At 36.2% G+C, this 20,682-nt stretch overlaps 1 protein-coding gene across 2 annotated transcripts in view; it reads left to right on the top strand.

Moving 5' to 3' along the window:
* Positions 1-19,207, top strand: part of HACD4 (3-hydroxyacyl-CoA dehydratase 4) — a 30,495-nt gene extending 11,288 nt beyond the window's left edge. For both annotated transcript variants that reach the window (XM_038552514.1, XM_038552513.1), the window contains exons 4-7: positions 7,404-7,516; positions 10,481-10,587; positions 17,811-17,936; positions 18,823-19,207. In XM_038552514.1, coding sequence (XP_038408442.1) covers positions 7,404-7,516; positions 10,481-10,587; positions 17,811-17,936; positions 18,823-18,905 — 429 coding nt within the window. In that variant the 3' untranslated portion in view covers positions 18,906-19,207. The remainder of the gene's footprint in view (positions 1-7,403; positions 7,517-10,480; positions 10,588-17,810; positions 17,937-18,822) is intronic.
* The last annotated feature ends 1,475 nt before the right edge of the window (positions 19,208-20,682 follow it).

Genomic DNA, 20,682 nt, shown 5'->3' with positions numbered 1-20,682 from the left:
ATCTTGCCACACACATGTGCGCCACTGCTTCCAGGGGAGGTGGTGGGGTGGGGGAGGTCTCACAGTATCTCTCACTTGCTGGGCCCCTGCTTGGAGAGCAGTCATGTGATCAAGCCCTGGCTAGTGGTTTATGGCCACCTTGAGCTGAGAGCCCACTCCTGGCCTCACTTATTGCTTCCCTGCTCTGATGCCTGGGAACTCAACCACACTCAGGCACCTGATCTTCCTGTGATCCCAAAGATTCTGAGACTACACTGCCCTACCTAAGATCTGGAACTACTTCACCACCTGGGCACCTTTTAGGCAGGTATATCCCTCATCACAGCAGACTTTAAAAGATTCAATTTTTGTGCTCCACTGCTCTATCACTTTCTGGTAACAGGCTGCCAGAGGCTCCCCACCTTCCACTGCCCTGCTGGTCTATTGTCCCATTTATCAGATTCACTTCTCTACAACTCCTACCTTGCAGAAAGTGGTTGCTTTTCTATTTGTAGAGTTGCGGCTATTCTTTTTTTAGGTCTCCTGTTGAGATCATAGGTGTTCAGAATGATGTAATAGTGAATTCCTGGGACCAGACAAAACTGAGGTCCTCTACTCCTGTGCCATCTTCCCTCTCCTAGCAGATGAAGACATTTTAAGTGTTGAAATATCAAATGTTAAAAAAAAAAAGGTAATATTTTAGAGTCTGAACTCCCAATAACAGAATAACCAGCAATCCAAGATCTAGAGGGACTTCCTTTAAGTGTATTTCCTTACAAAATGAAAAGGGGTACATATCTGTTCCTGAAGAAGCATATTATTTGGAAACAAGATTTATTGATGTCTATTACATGTTAACAACCAAAATGCTTATAGTTCCAGTATCCCATCATGATGATTTTAGAGAATAGAATTATCCACCCAGGTTGAATGATAATTGTAATCTAGCATATGAAATTATTTTTCCTGGAGTATGACCAAATTCATTGAAATTCTAAGTCATGTTTGCTTTAGGTATACTTTTTGGGTTTTTTCCTTTTTTAGGCTAAATGGCTAATATTAATTTCACAGTAGAACTTTCAAAATTAAGAGTACTGTTATTTTAATTATTGACAATGTAAGGAATTCAAGTGAGAAATGGGACAGAGTTGGAAGAAAGAAAATAGAACACCTTAGCCATGCCTAGAAAATGGTTTTATATGATTTCCAAGATTACATAGACTTATCTAGTAATAGATATTATTATACAACTTAGAAATCTGATTTCTTGGAGTTCCAGAAATTCCAGAGTATTCAAATGTGATTTTAATCACTATTAATGTAATGGTTTATAGAACTATGATCACTGGGATCCCTGGGTGGTGCAGCGGTTTGGCGCCTGCCTTTGGCCCAGGGCGCGATCCTGGAGACCCGGGATCGAATCCCACATCAGGCTCCCGGTGCATGGAGCCTGCTTCTCCCTCTGCCTGTGTCTCTGCCTCTCTCTCTCTCTCTCTGTGACTATCATAAATAAATAAAAATTAAAAAAAAAAAGAACTATGATCACTGTAATCAAACTATATCATGGTTTGGTAATTTATAATAATAATGGCAAGAATACATTGAATCTTTAAAGTGAGTTTGCAAGGGCACCTGGGTGGCTCAGTCAGGTAAGTGTCTGCCTTCAGTCCAGTCATGATTCCAGGGTCCTGGGATTGAGTCCTGCATTGGGCTCCCTGCTCAGCAGGGGGTCTGCTTCTCCCACCCCCACCCCCATCCTTGTGCTCATTCTCCCTCTCTTGCAAAAATAAATAAAATCTTCAAAACAAAACAAAGTAAGTTTTCAGTGACTACTGTTAAGGGGGCCCAAGTGATTTTTAAGTCTTTTTTGTTGGCAGGGATAACAAGTCAGGGATTCACCACATTAGGGAAGACAGCTCCCTTTTCATGCTGGGCTACTATTAATCTTTGTTGTGATTGTTTGGCTTCCCTTTTTTTTTTTAAGATCTCTTTGTGATTTTATTTGTTCTCTATTTGTGTTATTAATTTGCTATCTTTTCTATAGTTTTCCAAAAGGACCCAGTGTTAGAAAGGGCTTTGGAAACCTCTATCATCTCATTCAGAGTTTCATTCTCTACCCCATTCTTTTGAGTTGTGTATACAATTAGAAGAATTCCTCATTATGATCTGACTCTGAGGCCTCTGTTTTAAAATAACAAAACAAACTCTAAGGTTGTGTAACCATTCTTGGTTTTCCTATTTCCCCATTTCTAAGTGAAGAAACTGAAGTTAAGAATGTGGCTAAGCTACTCACACAGTAATCATGCTGATTATACACAATATCTTGAAAAAAACATGCATGGTGTCCAGCTGCTTTCAGTGGGCAAAAAAAAAAAAAAAAAAACCAGTATGTAATTTGTGATGTTATTTTGCCACTACCTTTGTGAGACTAAGTCAATGACTGAATTCTCTTTCTGGAAACTGGTCTTCCAGAATATCAAGAGGGTTCCTGGGTGATAGGCATTAAAGAGGGTATTTGATATAATGAGCACTGAGTATTATATGCAACTGATCAATCACTCTATCCTACCCTTGAAACTAGTAATATGCTATATGCTAACTAAATTGAGTTTAAATAAAAATATTTTTAAAAAAATCCCAGTATGTATAATATATGTCTTCTTTATCTGTTCATCAATTGATGGATATTTGGGTTGCTTCCTTATCTTGGCAATAAACATAGGGGTATGTATATCTTTTCAAATTAGTGTTTTTGTTTTCTGGGCAGCCCAGGTGGCTCAGTGGTTTAGCGCTGCCTTCGGCCCAGGGTGTGATCCTGGGGTCCCAGGATCGAGTCCCACGTCGAGCTCCCTGCATGGAGCCTGCTTCTCCCTCTGCCTGTGTCTGCCTGCGCCCCCCCCCCCGTGTTTCTCATGAACAAATAAATAAAATCTTTAAAAAAAAATAGTGTTTTTGTTTTCTTTGGATAAATACCCAGTAGTGGAATTGCTGGATCATATATGGTGGTTCTATTTTTAATTCTTAAGGGACCTCCATGCTGTTTTCCACAATGGCTGCACCACAGGTATTTTCATCAGCAGACGAGGGCACCTGCAGGTCTCTTTTTCTCCATGTCCTCACTAATATTTATTTCCTGTGTTGTTGATTTTAGCCATTCTGACAGGTGTAAGGTGGTATCTCTTTGTGGTTTTAATATGTATTTCCCTGATGATGAATGATGTTGAGCATCTTCTCATGTGTCTGCTAGCCATCTGTATGTCTCTGGAGAAATTTCTATTTGGGTCCCCTGACTATTCTTAATCATATTATTTGGTTTATTTTTTGGTATTATAGAAGTTCAACCATCATCTTCCATTCAGTAGGTTGCCTTTTTGTTGATGACGTCCTTCACTGTGCAAAAGTTTTTTTTTTTTTATTTTTGTGTAGTCTCAATGGTTTAATTTTTCTTCTGTTTCTCTTGCCTGAAACCTATCTAGAAAAATGTTTCTATAGCTTATGTTAAAGAAACTACTGCCTATGTTTTCTTCTAAACTCTTAAGGCTTCAGGTCTCATGTTTAGGTATCTGACCAATTTTGAGTTTATTTTTGTGTATGGTGTAAGAGTATTCCAGTTTCATTCTTTTGAATGTAGCTGTCCCATTTTCCCAGCACAATTTGTTGAAGAAACTCTTTCCCTTTTGTGTATTCTTGCCTTCTTTGTTGTAAATTACTTGACCATGTAAGCATGGATTTATTTCTGGGCTCTCTATCCTGTTCTGTTCCACTGATCCCTGTATCTGTTTCCAAGCCAATACCATACTGTTTTGATTAATACAGCTTTGTCATATATCTTAAAATCTGGGATTATAGTAACACCAGCTTTGTTCTTCTTTTTCAAGGTTGCTTTGTCTGTTTGAGGTCTTTTGTGATTCCACACAAATTTTAGGATTATTAATTCTAGTTCTGTGAAAAATGTTGGCATTTTTTGGGGGATTGCATTATATCTGTAGATTGCTTCAGATGGTGTGGATATTTTAATGTTATTGGTTATTCCATAAGCATGGAGTATCTTTCCATTTATGTGTCATCTTCAATTTCTTTCATCAGTGTTTTATAGTTTTTGGAGTACAGGTCTTTCATCTCCTTGGATAAATTTACTCCTGGGTATTTTGTTATTTTTTTGCATAGTTGTAAATGTGATTGTTCTCTTAATTTCCTTTTCTGCTACTTAACTCTAGAAATTCTCTCCATAGAGGGAATAGTTTATAACTGCATCATTTATAACTAAAGTGCCAGCTGCCATTTATAACAACTTAGTTTTAGGTGCCACTTAGCTTGGAATTTAAGATTCCCAGATAGAACATAAAAATGCAAAGTATTTTTATTTTATAGTTACCATGTGGTCTACTCAGTTACTTCTGAGTAGACCACATTAAGATAATGTTTAATTTGGCCTAAGTTATAGGGTTTTTATTGTATTTTTATTTTACCTAGCTTGAGCTACACAAAACATTAAAAAACTGTTAGTAATTAGTCATGTTCTCTTAGGATTTGTTTAAAATGACAAAGTGCTAAGTTCTCACAAGTGTAAAGCTCAAATAACTAGTCAAATTATTATAAAAAAGAATAGATTTAAAAAGTCTTTTCTTCAAAAGTGCTTTTGGTGTTGAGAATATCAAGGAGGTTCTTGTTTTAAGATTTAACTTTTGGAGACAGACTTTTTGAAAGAATAGAATATAACCTGGGTATTAGGCATGAAGATAGCCCATAAAATAACAAAGGGGAAAATGTATTTAGTGCTTCAGAACAAGGGATTTACATCGTCTAGATTTCTATTCCAGATCTCCAGGCAAGTCACTTTCACTTTGCAAAATGCAGTGCCCTTTATAAAAGGCAGCAAAAAATAATAACACTTATTTCTTAGGGTTATTATGGAAATTAAATGAGATATGGTATATGTATGGAACCTCATACAAAGTAACCAATAAATATTGGCTGTTTCAATTTGAGAATAGCTCCACCTAAATTCTCCCATTGTATTGCCATTGAATGGTCAAGTTAAAGAACCATCAGACAATTTGTTAATTAAATTGATATTGGGGGCACCTGGGTAGCTCAGTTGGTTAAGTGTCTGCCTTCAGCTCATGTCATGATCCCAGGGTTCTGGGATCAGGCCTTGCTTTGGGCTCCCTGCTCAGTGAGGAGTCTGCTTCTTCCTCTACTCCTCCCCCATTTTGTGCCCTCTCATTCTCTCTCTCAAATAAATGAATAAATAAAATCTTTAAAAAATTGACATTGTAGGAGGGGTCCTCCCATACCCACATGTATGTATGTTTATGGGGTTTGGGAGCATGTTGATTGCTAATTTCTCTGCAGTTTGGATTACATGAGTAACACACCACAGACCAAGTGATGATTTTCAATAGGATGAAGTCTGTTGTGCAGCACCATCCCGTTTTAGGAGATTTCCCTCTCAGTACTCGTCAGTTAAGGGACCACTTGACATCATGGATACCTTATAACTCTGGAAACCAGGAAACTTGGGATGGATGTTTCTAAGTCTGCCACTAGGAAAAGTCACTTCTCTGGTTCCCCAATTTTTTATTTGTAAAAAGGTGGGTTTGGGTTTATCTAGAGTGGACCCTAGAGATCCATCTTATCAAGATGAATCTAGGTTTTTTTCTGTCTTTAGTCAGCCAAGTAGTTAGAAATATGTGTTGTATATACACATTCATGTGGATGTATCTTGAGATTTTCATTAAAAATTAGATGATTTTCCTAATTAGCAGGCACTGACCAAACATAAGATTAGGTGGTTCTTGTGTACTTGTTTGCTTGCTAAGATCTTTTATTCAAAGGCTGCCAGGTGTCCTTGACAGCAAGCTTGGATCATTTGGTAATTATAACTGCAGTTAAGTATACTTCATTATGTAAATATAATTAAAGAAAGAAATTAGGGCATTGTAAAGAAAGACTGACAAACTAAATACAGCTATGTAAATAGCTCTATGGATCAACTAAGGTTTGAATCCTATCTAATTACCCTAGCCAAGCAAAGACCCTCTTGACTCACTCCTGTGGTCATAAACCTGCTGACATAGCTTATACATGTGCATATTTGATCATGTGGCCCAGTGTTAGCAAATCTGGGGCTTTTCTGCACTAGGTGGTTTTCCAGGATTAGCAGCCTATGATTCTAAGTCACAGATTATTCCATTCTTCTTGATTTGCCTCAAAAGCATAGACAACTGTTGAAAGGTATAAAGCAGTCCTCCCCTTTCCTTTATCAATAATATGCTCCGTCAATCTCAAGCACATTTTCCTCTGACCATTGAGAGCAAAGTAGAATGTTTTATTAAAAAAAAAAAAAGGAATGAAAAAATGCAGACTGTACAGGGGGCATTATTAATACAATCTAAGAAGGCACATTATATTTAGATGGGAAAAGAAGAATTGATTTTTTTGAGGTCAGTAATTGGCACTAAGCCATAAGTGTGTGAATTCTCAATGATTTGCAAATGCTTACTGACTTGGAAAAAAAATGTGTATGTTGAATTCTTTTCATTTTCCACTGGCTTATAAAGGTTAGGATTATATTACATCTCTTCCCCCTCCATCCACAACCAAAAAAAAAAAAAAAAAAAAAAAAAAAGCTACAATAGCTTCCCTGTTAGATGAAATCAAAATTTCTTGGCCCATCATTCAAAACCCTTTACAACCCAGCCATTACCACGTTTTCAATTTTATTTCCTATTATTCCTTCCCCTGCACCTTCTGCCAGCCCTCGCCTCCAGGGGTTTTATTTACTCCCCAGTACAGCCACATTTTCACACTTCTGCCTCTTTACTTAGCCTGCTTCCCTAACCTAGGATGTCCTTTCTCCTATTCAGTTTACCTGACAAACTCCTGCCCCTTCTCCCAGCCTGTCTTCCTAAATCTCTGCATCCTTTTCCCAGGCAGGTGTCTCCTTCACCTGTGTTCTCATTCAGAGCACTTTAAATGACAGCATTATCATCATTGACAGTGTGTTGGGATTCTGTGCCCTCATTCTCCTACCACTGCTATCCTCTGGAGCAAGGACCACACTTTCACTGTATATACAACCTTGGCATCGAATACATAGTGGGCATTCAATAAAAGCTTGCCAAAGTGAATAAAAACATGTGTACATATATAGCAGGAGAAATAGCCTGATTCAGATAAAATATATGTTTTCTTCTGTTTTCATTCATTCCATATAATTTGGGGGATACAAAAACACCAGGGAGGAAGTGAAATTAAACCATAGCCCTGCTCTCTCAGAGATCAGGTTAACAGTTTAGCATACCTCTTTCCAGCTAAAGCATACTCTTCCTTTGAAGAGGAACTGTGGTTTGTAAAATTAGAAAATTATCTACATGCTTAACAGATGATCCTAATTCTTGATTTTGCTGTGTCTTTGTTAGCTCACCGAGAGAATAATCATCCTCTTTGTGGTGATCACCAGTCAAGAGGAAGTTCAAGAGAAATATGTGGTGTGTGTTTTATTCATCTTTTGGAATCTGTTGGATATGGTTAGGTAAGGAGGAAAAATAATCTCTTAAAGCCAAGTTGCTTTTCTACAATGAAACTGATAATAGCTGCCTACATTTGGTTACTCTGTGAGAAAAACCTAACCCCTTTCTAAATTATTTTATCTTGATATGGAAATGTATTTTTAGTACTTTCCATAATGGACACATCAGAGACAATGCAAACCTACCATGGTATTACAAGAGCAAATCAATGCATTCAGGTTTCTAGCAGAAGACTTGGCACAGCACCTTTTTTGGGATAAACCTCACAGCTGTTTGCTAATGAAAGGCATTCCTTGCGATTGCTCTGGTACATGTTACTCTAACAAGCAGAACAAGACTTTTATTATGTCATAGTCAGGATTTACAAAGTTGGTTTCTGTGAATTCCAGAATATTTTTAAACCTAGGGCCTCATCTCTCTGGGGAAGAATGCACCTCCACATTCATTTATTTTGTATTTATTTTTTATTGAAGTATAATTAACTTACAATGTTATATTGGTTTCAGGTGTCCAACATATTATTTGGTCAGTTCTATATGTTACTTAATCAATGCTGACCATGATAAGTACAGGTCAGCATCTCTCACCATACAGCATTATTACAGGATTTTTTACTCTATTCCCTATGCTGTACTTTTCATCTCCATGATACATTTTTTTAAAAGATTTATTTATTCATGAGAGACAGAGAAAGGCAGAGACATAAGCAGAGGGAGAAGCAGGCTCCCCACAGGGAGCCCAATATGGGACTCGATCCCAGGACCCCGGGATCATGCCCTAAGCCAAAGGCAAATGCTCAACGACTGAGCCACCCAGGCGTTCCCTCGATGATACATTTTGTATACAATTCCAGTGGGTTCAAATGACTTAGTGAAGTTATTTTGTAGATTTCCTGGAAATCCCTGAACCTCAGGTTAGGAATCTTTGCTCTAGGTCATCTTTAGTTTCCTTCTATATCTAAAACCTTGCCAAGAGATGGGTCTAGTCTTACCTCTACCAGCAGTGGCATAAATAGTCCCCTTGGCTCAGAGATGTGCTAACTGCTACCTTGGCTTTCACAAATGAGAACTGCCCCATTCACTTGAAAGATCTGGATGTGGGTAGGTAACAAAAGAGCCCTAGCATTTTAGCTGAGGTTATGTAAATTCTTTATTCATTGTATTGTCTTTAACTTAGCTAAATTATTCCTAAATAATGGGTTCAGCCCTAGAGTGAGTTACAATGAAATATTTTATTGAATGAAAATGACTCTAATTCTTTGTATATATAATTTATTAAGTCATTTCTCATTTTTTAACTGAAAAATTTGTAGACTTGGGATGAATTTTGTGGACTTATATAGTCCATGACTTTCTATTCCTGAGATAAGAAGTCCCATCTGAGGCTATGCTATGACTTTGTGACATGATGTTCTCTGGTATGCCTGACTTTTTCAGTGTCCTTCCAGTTTCTGATAAGCTCAGTTAAACCCATTAGAGAACAAAATGATTTTAACATAAAAGATGCCATCAAAGGGCTTCTTAACATAGAAAACCTTAGGATAAATCCTACCTCCATTTACTTGGTATACAATCGTGGACATATCGCTGAACCTTCAAAAACAACAGAATTGAGATAATTCATGTACTTTCACATTCACCCTTTTATTTTTTAATAATTAATTAATTAGACCAAGAAGGGGGTAAGAAGGGGAGAGAGGGAGTGAATCTTAAGTAAGCTCCATGCCCAATTTGGAGCCAGATTCAGGGCTCAGTCTCAGGACCCTGAGATCATGAGCTGAAATCAAGAGTCAGACTCTTACCTGACTGAGCTACCCAGGCACCCCAATATTCACCCTTTAAAATAGAAAATTTGAGGGGTTTAGTATATTTAAAGATGTATAACTATCATCACTAATTTGAGGACATTTTCATTGCACTCCAAAGAAACCCTAAACCCTGTAGCAGTAAAATCCCCATTTCCTCTTCTCTTAGCTCTTGCCAACCACTAACATACTGTCTCTATGAATTTGCCTTTTCTAGACATATAAATGGAACCATACAATATGTGGCCTTTTGTGACTGCCTTCACTTAGCATAATGTTTTCAAGGTTAATCCATGTTATAACATGTATCAGTATTTCATTCCTTTTTACATCTGAATGATATTCCATTTCGATATACCACTTTTATGTATCCATTCTTCAGTTGATGGACAGACTTTTAGGTTATGAGGAATATTGCTATGAACATCCATGTACAAGCTTTTGTATGCACATAGGCTTTCATTTCTCTTAGAAGTGAAATTCCTGAGCACCTAGCCTTTTTGAAACATTTTTTTTTCCTCTGTAAAGTTGAGGTGGAATTATCTTTCCAACTTACCCTAAAATGACTTAAAAAAAAAAAAAAAAAAAAAAAAAAGCAAGGACCAGAGGGGCACCTGGGTGGCTCAGTCTTTAAAAATCTAGCTGCAGGAACGCCTGGGTGGCTTAGTGGTTGAGTGTCTGCCTTCAGCTCAGGGCATGATCCCGGGGTCCTGGGAGTGAGTCACACATCGGATTCCCCTCAGGGAGCCTGCTTCACCCTCTGCCTGTGTCTCTGCCTCTGTCTCTCTCATGAATAAGTAAATAAAATCTTTAAAAATAAAGATAACATAAAAATCTAGCTGCATCAAATGGGTTTAGCTTCTAAGTGAAATTGAAGTCACTAATCAGGAAAACTTGTAATTTGTTGAGGGATAAGAGTGACATTTTTCTTTGTCCACCATAATTATCCATGATCTACCCCCTGAGATGAGCCAGACTGACACAGGTCCCTTCCTCTTATTTACTTCCTTATCTCTTCTGATTAAATGATAGGAAACAAAGTCTGGAATTTAAACTTTCCAGTTGTATCTGTATTTAATTACAATGTAAGGTATTTTCTTCTCTTGTTATTTCCCAAACATCAGCAAGAAATGATGTTTATGAGCTCCCTGTCTTCTTTTAGGTACACTTACAGCATGCTATCAGTCATAGGAATATCCTATGCGGTCTTGACCTGGCTCAGTCAAACACTGTGGATGCCGATTTATCCTTTGTGTGTTCTTGCTGAAGGTAAGAAAAGAGTGACTTTGCATTATTGCTTACTGACCAAAGCAATCTAGTTATAATGGCTCACTAAACTTTTCAATGATTAAATTCCTATTTTTGCTACTGTTAGCTGACAGCTGACTCAGTGGGTCATTCCTGGCTCACTTCCCTTGATGCAAAAAAGCAAAGCATTTTTAACAAAAATTCAAGCAGGAAGCATCTTTGCACAGTAGACAAAATATTGGATGAGGAATAAAAACATCTGAGTACAGGCCTTTAACTTCATTAACTTGACTGTATGAGTTTTGGGTAAATCATTTAACCTCTCCCACTTTACTCATCCAAAAGGGATTTAACATTTAGTGACTCAGTGTTTCTTTTTAAAGTAGACTCCACACCCAGCGTGGAGCCCAGTGTGAGACTTGATCTCATGACCCTGAGAATCAAGACCTGAGCTGAGATCAAGAGTTGGGCGCTTAACCGACTGAGCCACCCAGGTGCCCTAGTGATTATTTTTAATTTAATTTTTAATATTTAGAAATCTACTTCCCCCTGGCTGGACCATTTTTCCTACCTAACCATCTACTATGCATCACATTCTCTGCCAGGAACAGTTAATGCTACCTTTAGTTCAGTCATCAACTTCTCAGAGAAGCATTCCTCAACTTTCTCAACCACTTCCATTCTCTGCCCTCCTACCCCAACACTATAGCACCATGAATCTTTCATAAGACCTGTCTGAGGTGTAATTAGACATTTGTGTTATTCTTTGAATAATGTCTGTTTCCTGTCTAGCCTCTAAGTAACTTGGGGATACAGGGTTGTCTTTGTTTCCTTGCTCACCTTCCCTTATTCACCCAGTATACATGCTCAGTAAACACTGAATCAATTATTGAATACAATATGAAGTGAGCTAGTTACTTGGCCTAAATGTAAACCTAAAACTTAAATAATTCATCAGTTTGCAAAAAGCTTGAGGATATTAGGGGAATATATGCTTCCTCCTCTAATGGATTTGGCAGACTGGTAGGGAACCTTCTGAAACAGGCACTTAAAATTTTGAAAACGGAAGGCATAAAGAAATTAAGAAGCATGTTAAGGTAATTAAAGGAAAACATACAGAAAGAAATTTCACGTAAATTGATGGTGACATTGGTGATAATCATAAAGTGTATACATTATACCCATATGTTTTCTATCTACCAATGACCAGAGAAAAGTTTATATTGTAGTAAATCATATTAGGTAGAACTTAATTTTTTTTTTTTTTGCTTTCAAAAGAATTGCTAATTTTTAGAATAGACCAAGCCAAGAGAATCTAGAGAATACTCCTGAGGACTAAAAAAAAGCTGGCTTGTTCAAGAATGAAATTCTTCACTCATTGAAACATTAAGTACATTCCTTTGTTACATCATATGAAAAATACCATAAGGAATATATTATATAGGAATCAGGTAGAGATAGGAGTGATCTTTTCCTAAAAATAAACGATGAATAACTGTATAGAAAACTTTTTCATTCTTGTTATTTGATAATGTTAAGCCTTCACCTTTCTGGGAAAGCCATGTTCCAGTATGTTTGCCATAAAACTCATTTCTTTTTTTTGAAATTAGATTCATAAACTTATTCCTGCAATTTAAAAGCAAAGTATATGCAGAAAAAGAGTCTGGAAGCATATGTGACAAAATGTCAGTAATGTTTCTGAGTGACAGATTCTAGGTAACTGTAGTTTTATCTTTATAGGTTTCTATATATTTCAAAAGACCCAAAATATAAAAATACGTAGTTAAGAAAACCTACTTGACTTTTGATGACTCTAATATTATTTAATAACTAATGTTTCCCATCCAATAATATAAAAGACAAAAGCAAGTTCTATAGATAACCAAAGCAACTGTTTATACTGCTGCATATGGTGCATCATATGGAAATCTTAGATGGCATGTTTTGGTGTCAAATTCAGATCCTGTGCCTATGTCACTCATCCTGCTCAGACTGGCTCTCACAGCTTTGGTTGCCCAACATTTTTTGTCTTTAAATTTTTTCCTATTTAAGATCATTCTAAGACTTACAAAAAGTACAAAAATAGTGCATTGTTCATATGTCCCTTTCATCTAGTTTGTCCCAACAACATCTTATATAACCATAGTACATTATCATTTCCTGTAATGTCATAAAAATCTATATGTGGGATATGATTTCATAGAACCTCCTTCTCTTTATTTTTATTGAAATATAATTAACATAAAATGTTATATTAGTTTCAGATATATAACATATTGATTTGGCAATTCCATCCATTACTCATTGCTTGCCAAAATAAGAGTAGCCACCATCTATCACCACACAACATTATTACAATTATTGACTATATTCCCTATGCTTTTCATCTCCATGACTTACCTATTTTATAACTGCAAGTTTGTATTTTTTCATCCTTTTTATCTATTTAACTCACACTACCCAGACACCTCCCCACTGGCAACCACACGTTTGTTTTCTGTATTGAAAAGTCTGTTTATTTTTTATATTCCATATATAAATGTAATCATGTGGCATTTATCATTCTCTGATTTCACTTAGCATAATACCCTCTAGGTCCATCCATGTTCTTGCAAATGCCAAGATCTCATTTTTTATGGCTGAGTAATATCCCTCTGTGTGTGTGTGTGTGTGTGTGTACACATACATACACAGTACATCCTCTTTATCCGTTTATCTATTCATGATGCTTGAGTTGCTTCCGTATCTTGGTTATTGTAAATCATGCTGCAGTAAACATAGGAGTGCATATATCTTTTCAACTTAGTGTTTTTGTTTTCTTTGGGTAAATACCCAGTAGTGAAATTACTGGATTGTATGGTATTTTTTTAAGCTAACAGTGTAATTATCCATTTTATTAAGGCATAATTTCTCAGAAAAAATACATAAGACAAAATCTTAAATCAAGTATATTTTAAATATTCACTCATGCAGTGCATTCATGTGTGTATTCAACATGAGGTTCAACTTATTCCCATTTAATATTTGTGAAATTTCCTAATGAGTTCACTTATATAGTATTTCTATTTTTATTTTTTTTCACAAACTTCTGTTTTCCACAGTGCCTCTACCTAATTACATTCCCACCAATAGTACATCAGGTTTCTTTTGCTTTCTATCCTTACCAACATTTGTTATTTCTTCCTTTTTTTTTTTTTTTTTGATACTAGCTATTCTGACAGGTGTGAGGTGATATCTCTTTGTGGTTCTGATTTGCATTTCCTGGATGATGAGTGATGTTGAGCATCTTTTCATGTGTCTGTTTGCCATCTGTGTGTCCAAAAAATGTTTATTTGGGTCTTTTGCCCATATTTAAATCAGATAATTAACCTACTATCTGGTATTGAGTTGTCTAAGTTCTTTATATATTTTGGGTATTAACCCTGTGTCCGGTATTTTGCTTTCAAATATCTCCTCCCATTCTGTAGGTTGCCATTTTGTTTTGTTGATGGTCTCCTTTGCTGTGCAAAAACTTTTATTTTGATGTAGTCCTTACAGTTTGTTTGCTTTTATTTCCCTTGCCTAAGGAGATATCTCTATAAATAGGTTTCCAAGGGTGATGTCCAAATGATTGCCTATGTTTTCTTGCAGGAGTTTAATAGTTTGAGGATTTACATGTAGGTCTCTAATCCATTTTGAGTTTATTTTTGTGTATGGTGTAAGAAAGGGGTCCAGTTTCATTATTTTGCATGTAGCTGTCTATTTTTCCAGCACCATTTATTGAAAAGGCTCTTTTTTCCACATTGTAAATTCTTGCCTTTGTCATAGATTACTTGACTATATAGACATGGGTTTATTTCTGGGTTCTCTATCCTGTTCCATCAGTCTATGTATCTGTTTTTGTGTCAATACCATACTGTTTAGATTACTACATCTTTGTAGCATATTTTGAAATCTGGAATTGTGACCTCTGGCTGTGCTCTTTCTCAAGATTTGCCTATTCGAGGTCTTTAGTGGTTCCCTACAAATTTTAGATTATTTGTTCTCATTCTATTCTGTAATTTTTATTTGCATTTCTGTGGTGATTAGTGATGTTGAGCATCTGTATGTCTTCTTTGGTGTAATATATATTCATGTCTTCACATTTTTAAACTTGATTGTGTTTTTGGTGTTGTATAAATTCTTCCTATATTTCGGATATTAATGCCTTATAATACATATAATTTTCAAGTATCTTCTCCCATTTAGTAGGTTGCTTTTTTGTTTTGTTGGTTTCCTTCACTGTGTAAAAATCTGCTTTTAGTCCCAATAGTTTAATATTGCCTTTGTTTCCCTTGTCTGAGGAAACATATCCACAAATCTGTTGCTAAGGGAACTATCCAAGAGTATACTGCCTGTTTTCTTCTAGGAGTTTTATGGTTTCAGGCTTCACATTTATATCTTTAATACATTTTGTTTTTTTGTTTTTTGTTTTTCTTTAATACATTTTGAGTTTATTTTTATGTATGATATAAAAAAGGGGTGCGGTTTCATTCTTTTGAATGTGGCTCTTCAGTCTTTATTGAAAAGACTGTCTATTCTCCATTGCAATTCTTACCTTCTTTGTCATGGATTGACCAAATAGGCATGGGTGTACCTCTTGGTGCTCTATTCTGTTCCGGTGATCTTTAGGTCTTTTCTTTTTAAGTAGGTTCCATGCCCATGTGGAGCCTAATGAAGGGCTTGAACTCATGATCCTGAGATTAAGACCTTAGCTGAGATCAAGAGTTGGAGGCTTAACTAACTGAATTGGTTTTTTGATAGGGATTGCACTGAATCTGTAGTTTGCTTTGCATAGTACGGACTTTTAATACTCATGAGCATAGTATATCTTTCCATTTGTGTTATCTTCAGTTTCTTTTATCAGTGTCTTATAGTTTTCAGAGTATAGGTCATTCACCTCCTTGGTTAAATTTATTCCTAGGTATTTTATTCTTTTTGGTGCAATTGCTAATGCGATTGCTTTCTTAATTTCTCTACCTTGTTATTAGTCTATAGAAATGCAACTGATTTCCAAGCATTAATTTTGTATCCTACAACTTTACTGAATTTGTTACTTCTAATGTTTTTTGGTGTCATCTGTAGGATCTTTATGTATAATATCAGGTCTTGTGCAGTGAGTTTAACTTATTCTTTGCCAATTTGGATGCCTCTTATTTCCTTTTCTTGTCTGATTAATGTAGCTAGGCCTTCTAGTACTATGCTGAATTAAGTGGCAAGAGTAGACATCTTGTTCCTGATCTTACAGGAAAAGCTCTCAGGTTTTAATCATTGAATATAATGTTAGCTTTGTTTTTTTTTTTTAATATAGCTTTAATATGTTGAGGAATGTTCCCTCTAAACCCACTTTGTTTTTATCATGAACAGATGCTGAACTTTGTCAATGCTTTTTCTTAATCTATTGATCATGATTTTTATCCTTTATTTTGTTGAAAGGTGTATCACATTGGTTGATTTGCAAATATTAAACCATCCTTGCATCCATAGTTAATCCCAATTAATCATGGTAAATGATCCTTTTCATGTATTTACTGAATGTAGTTTGCTAATTTGTTGAGGATTTTTGCATCTATGTTCATTATGGATGATAACCTGTATTTTTGGGAGGCAGGAGGTAGCATCTTTGGTTTTGATATCAGGATAATGTTAACCTCATAGAATGTATTTGGAAGCTTCCCTTCCTCTTGTATTTTTTGCAATAGATTGACACGAATAGATATAAACTCGAATCCATCTGGTCCTAGATTTTTGTTTGTTGGGATTTTTTTAAATTATCAATTATATCAATATCAATAATTATTATTATTATTATTAATTGGTCTATTCAGATTTTCTATTTTGTCCTGATTCAATTTTGGAAAGATGTATGTATCTATGAATTTATCTATTTGAAGTTGTCTGACTTATTGGCATATAAATTTCTTACAATGCTTTGTATTTCTGTGGGTCAGTTATTATTTCTGTTCTTGATTTTATTTTGGTCCTCTCCTTGTTTATCTTTTCTAAGAACCAGTTCTTGGTTTCATTGATCTTTTCTATTATTTTTGGCTTTGGGTTTTTATTTTTTTGTAGTCTCTATTTATTTCTGCTCTGATCCTTATAATTGCCTTCCTTCTACCAACCTTGTATCCTACTGATTTTTAAGTTTCCCATAGAAAAGCACCACTGGTTTTCAAAGCCAGATGTGATAGACACCCATGTTCCCAGTGCCAGGAATCTCTGGCATGGAGTGTGATCCCATTCTTTCTCCATGCTTGTGGTGTCCGTTCTATTTGTGGTAGTCTCATCAAGGTTTTGGTTGCCCACCACATCTCCACCCCTCCTGCCCTTTTCTATGTGGCTTCTCAGTCTTTAGGTTGTTTTCAGAGTTGTCTAGATGTAGTTATCATCTTGGTGTGTCCATGGAATGAAGTAGGATCCTCCTACTTCACTATCTTCCCCTGACTCCCTGAATATCCATATCTTATCCAACACCAGCCTCCTTCCTCAAAATATTTTGGGCACCGTTTGTCTCAGAGTTTCTCAGAATTCTTTAAGTTCTACTAGTGGGTGAGGAGGAAGGATGGAGCTCCTCCAAAGCCAGTTAAGCTGAGGAAATGTTGGGTAAAACCAATTTCTTTATTGCAGAAATTTTAGGAATCTCTACTAATATGTGTTTTGAAATTCCAAGAAGAAACTATGGGCAGCATTTCTGAAGTTGATTTGTCTAGCCATCCCTTTTTATGGCTAAGGGGACAAGTACTGGGGGGATATCATTTTAAAAAACATTATAAATGATTTCTCTGTAGGCATAACCAAGTATAAAATGGACCAAAGTTCAACAAGTCACACTGCTGTAATGGCCTTGTGAGTTGAATCAGTCCGATTCCTATACCATAATGTATCTTTAGCTAAAGGATTCAGCAACTGTCACAACTATCATTATAAAATTCAAAATACGGGATCCCTGGGTGGCGCAGCGGTTTGGCGCCTGCCTTTGGCCCGGGGCGCGATCCTGGAGACCCGGGATCGAATCCCACGTCGGGCTCCTGGTGCATGGAGCCTGCTTCTCCCTCTGCCTGTGTCTCTGCCTCATTCTCTCTCTCTCTCTGTGACTATCACAAATAAATAAAAATTAAAAAAAAAAAATTCAAAATATCCTTCAACTACATAGATATTCATGTGTACACACACCTGTAGCATTACTAGGGGAAATGTTCACAATTCCTTCCTTGTTTTTTAAACAGCATTTGCCATCTATCAGTCACTGCCTTATTTTGAATCATTTGGCACTTATTCCACAAAGCTGCCCTTTGACTTATCCATCTATTTCCCGTACGTGTTGAAAATCTATCTCATGATGCTCTTCATAGGTAAGTGGCTCTTTTGTTTTATTTTTTGGTTTTGCATTCTTCCTGTGCTTTCTGGCTTGTGCCAATCTGTCCTTTAACAGAAAGGGCCATGAACACGGGAGAAACCGAAGAGGGAGTCCAGCATGATGAACTAGAACTTGTGTTCTAGTAACCTACAAGTGTGTGGTTACCTACAAGTTATGATACCCTTTTCAGGGTATCACAAGATCAAATATACCACTGTTTCACTGTATAAACAAGAACAATTTCACTAGCAGGTAATATACCTGCACTGTTTAGGAAATGTGGACATTTGACCATGGATACAGAGATCTATGGTGAAAACACAGATGTCAAACTAAGCAGGCTTGGCCATTTCTAGTTTTCCCATTTATATCAATTTTGTTTCCTGCTTGTTTGGTTTCATGTGCTAGCATTTCCCAGCAGGCAAGTGGGAGTAGGTGCTAAAAACATAAGAAAACTGTGTGGAACAAAAACTTAGAGTTAAGAAAATTTAATTGGCAAAGGACTTCCATGATTACATTTCACTTTCTGCAGCTCTAACCTTCACAAATCCCCAAGATAGTTGTTCTAGAGGTAGTCATTATCAGACACATAAAAACAATGCATGAAAGAGCCGACAGATGTGAAACTTCAGGGTTAGTAGAGAGAGCTGCCCTAAAGAAAGGGAAAAATTAACTTCTTGCTTCAACAAAATAGGATGGTACAGGAGTTTGTGTTATTTCCCTTTCTGGGCCCTTGTTTTAAGTGTTCCTTCTTTGAGTCTCCCTTGCAAGTGTGTTGTCCGTAGGCTCCAAACAGCACTCTGACTATATTTTAAAACCATGGTTCCTTCCAGAGAAATGGTTAATCAGCCTCACTTCTGACTCTTCCTTCTCTATGTCAGGAATGTATTATACCTACAGCCATCTTTACTCAGAAAGAAGAGACGTTCTCAGAGTCTGTCCCATGAAAAAGAAGAAAATGTGAAGCACAGCATTCCGATGTGACATAAGAAAAAAAGGCTTGTGGATTCAGCTGCAACAGACAACACAGGAAACATTCTGTGGGAAAAATACCTGGTACTTGACACAAATCCATGACATAATTGTTCTCCTTGAGACAAAGCCCAGCAGTCTGTTATCCTCACATTATTTTCCAAACACGTATTCTGCACAACCTGCTTCACCAAAGCTGTGGATTTGATACAGGTTAAATTTATTTTCCTGTAAGGTTAATGAGAAATCATTAACTGGAATGGATTCCATTAAATTGAGAAACCAAAGTTGTTAGCTTGAATTATATTTATTTATATCTATTTCTTTTCATTTTGGAGTTCCCAACCATCTTACATTAGACACACTTAGAAAATGATATATTTTCCAAACCCTGAAAGAGTATTCTTGATACTACACAAGTTATTTGTACTCCGATGCCTTAAAAGAGGAGCCCGATGAAGACAGACTAGATCTTTGGTAAATAAATAACATCCCATATTCCTTTTCTGGAGAGAAAACAATCGGGCCATATACTTACCTTACACAGAGACAAAAGGTAAAAAACTATAATAAATTATTTTAAAGGAGGCAAGACAATTAAATTTGTGATGTTTCAGATTATTACTGAATTATCACTAATCTATGTCTTAAGTCATCACTTAGTTTTGAAAACTTTTCTTTGAACAACTAAAATGTATGTGAATAATTGACTAATACCATCATTTCTGTACCATTGGTATATAATTCACTTTTCTTGAAAGAACTCTAGAATATTATCTAGTAACTATGTAAAAAGGGTACTAAATATTTTATGATGTAAATACCAGGTAGCAAAAATGTAGTTATAAAAAAATTGGTAAGAGAAATGATTATTAATAAAGATAATTGGCATCTTTATAAATTTAATATCCTTTCTAGAATTTTAAATATTAAAATTACCCTTTTAAAAAGCTACATTTTGGGGCACCTAGGTGGTTCAGTCAGTTAAGTATCTGATTCTTGGTTTTGGCTCAGGTTGTGGTCTAGGGTTGTGAGTTCAAGCTGCGAGTCAGGCTCTCTGCTCAGTGGGGGGAGGGGAGGGTGTCTTCTTGTCTCTCTCTGCCCCTCCCCCTCAAACACAAGTTTTAAAAATAAATCAGTCTTCCTAAAAAGCTATATTTTGTTTTTATTTTTTTTAAGATTTTATTTATTTATTCATGAGAGAGAGAGAGGCAGAGACACAGGCAAAGGAGAAGCAGGCTCCATGCAGGGAGCCCAATGTGGTCTCTAGGATCAGGCCCTAGGCCGAAGGTGGTGCTAAACCACTGAACCACCCGGGCTGCCATACATTTTGTTTTTAAACTTGCTTATTTTACTTCTAAATTTAAAAAAAAATACTGAAAACTTTAGAACAGAATCCCTTTGCAAACTTTAGGTGTGACTCAGCCAAGCTTCCTCTCAATAAATACAGCTATTTAGATTGCTAAAGTACTCTACGCATCTAGAATCACTAATGTGGCAGAGTAAGAATTAAATGATATCGTATTGGGTCATTATAAGAAATTAAAATTTTATTATTAAATACTTTATTTTTTAAGCCAAATTACCTTAACCAGCCTACTTGAAGACTAAAAAGAACCAGTTTATAATGATGGATTGACAGTAATTTCAGGTCTCTGCAACAATTGTAACAAAGATCTCTGATTCCTTTGGTGACAGTCACAACGGTTAACATTATTGTGGTTGGCTGCTGTATTCATAATTTCATTAGAGGTTGGTGGAAATAAGGA

This window comes from Canis lupus, chromosome 11 (assembly GCF_011100685.1).
Source record: "Canis lupus familiaris isolate Mischka breed German Shepherd chromosome 11, alternate assembly UU_Cfam_GSD_1.0, whole genome shotgun sequence".
NCBI classification, from domain to species: domain Eukaryota; kingdom Metazoa; phylum Chordata; class Mammalia; order Carnivora; family Canidae; genus Canis; species Canis lupus.
This window is presented reverse-complemented; position numbering and strand designations above follow the sequence as displayed.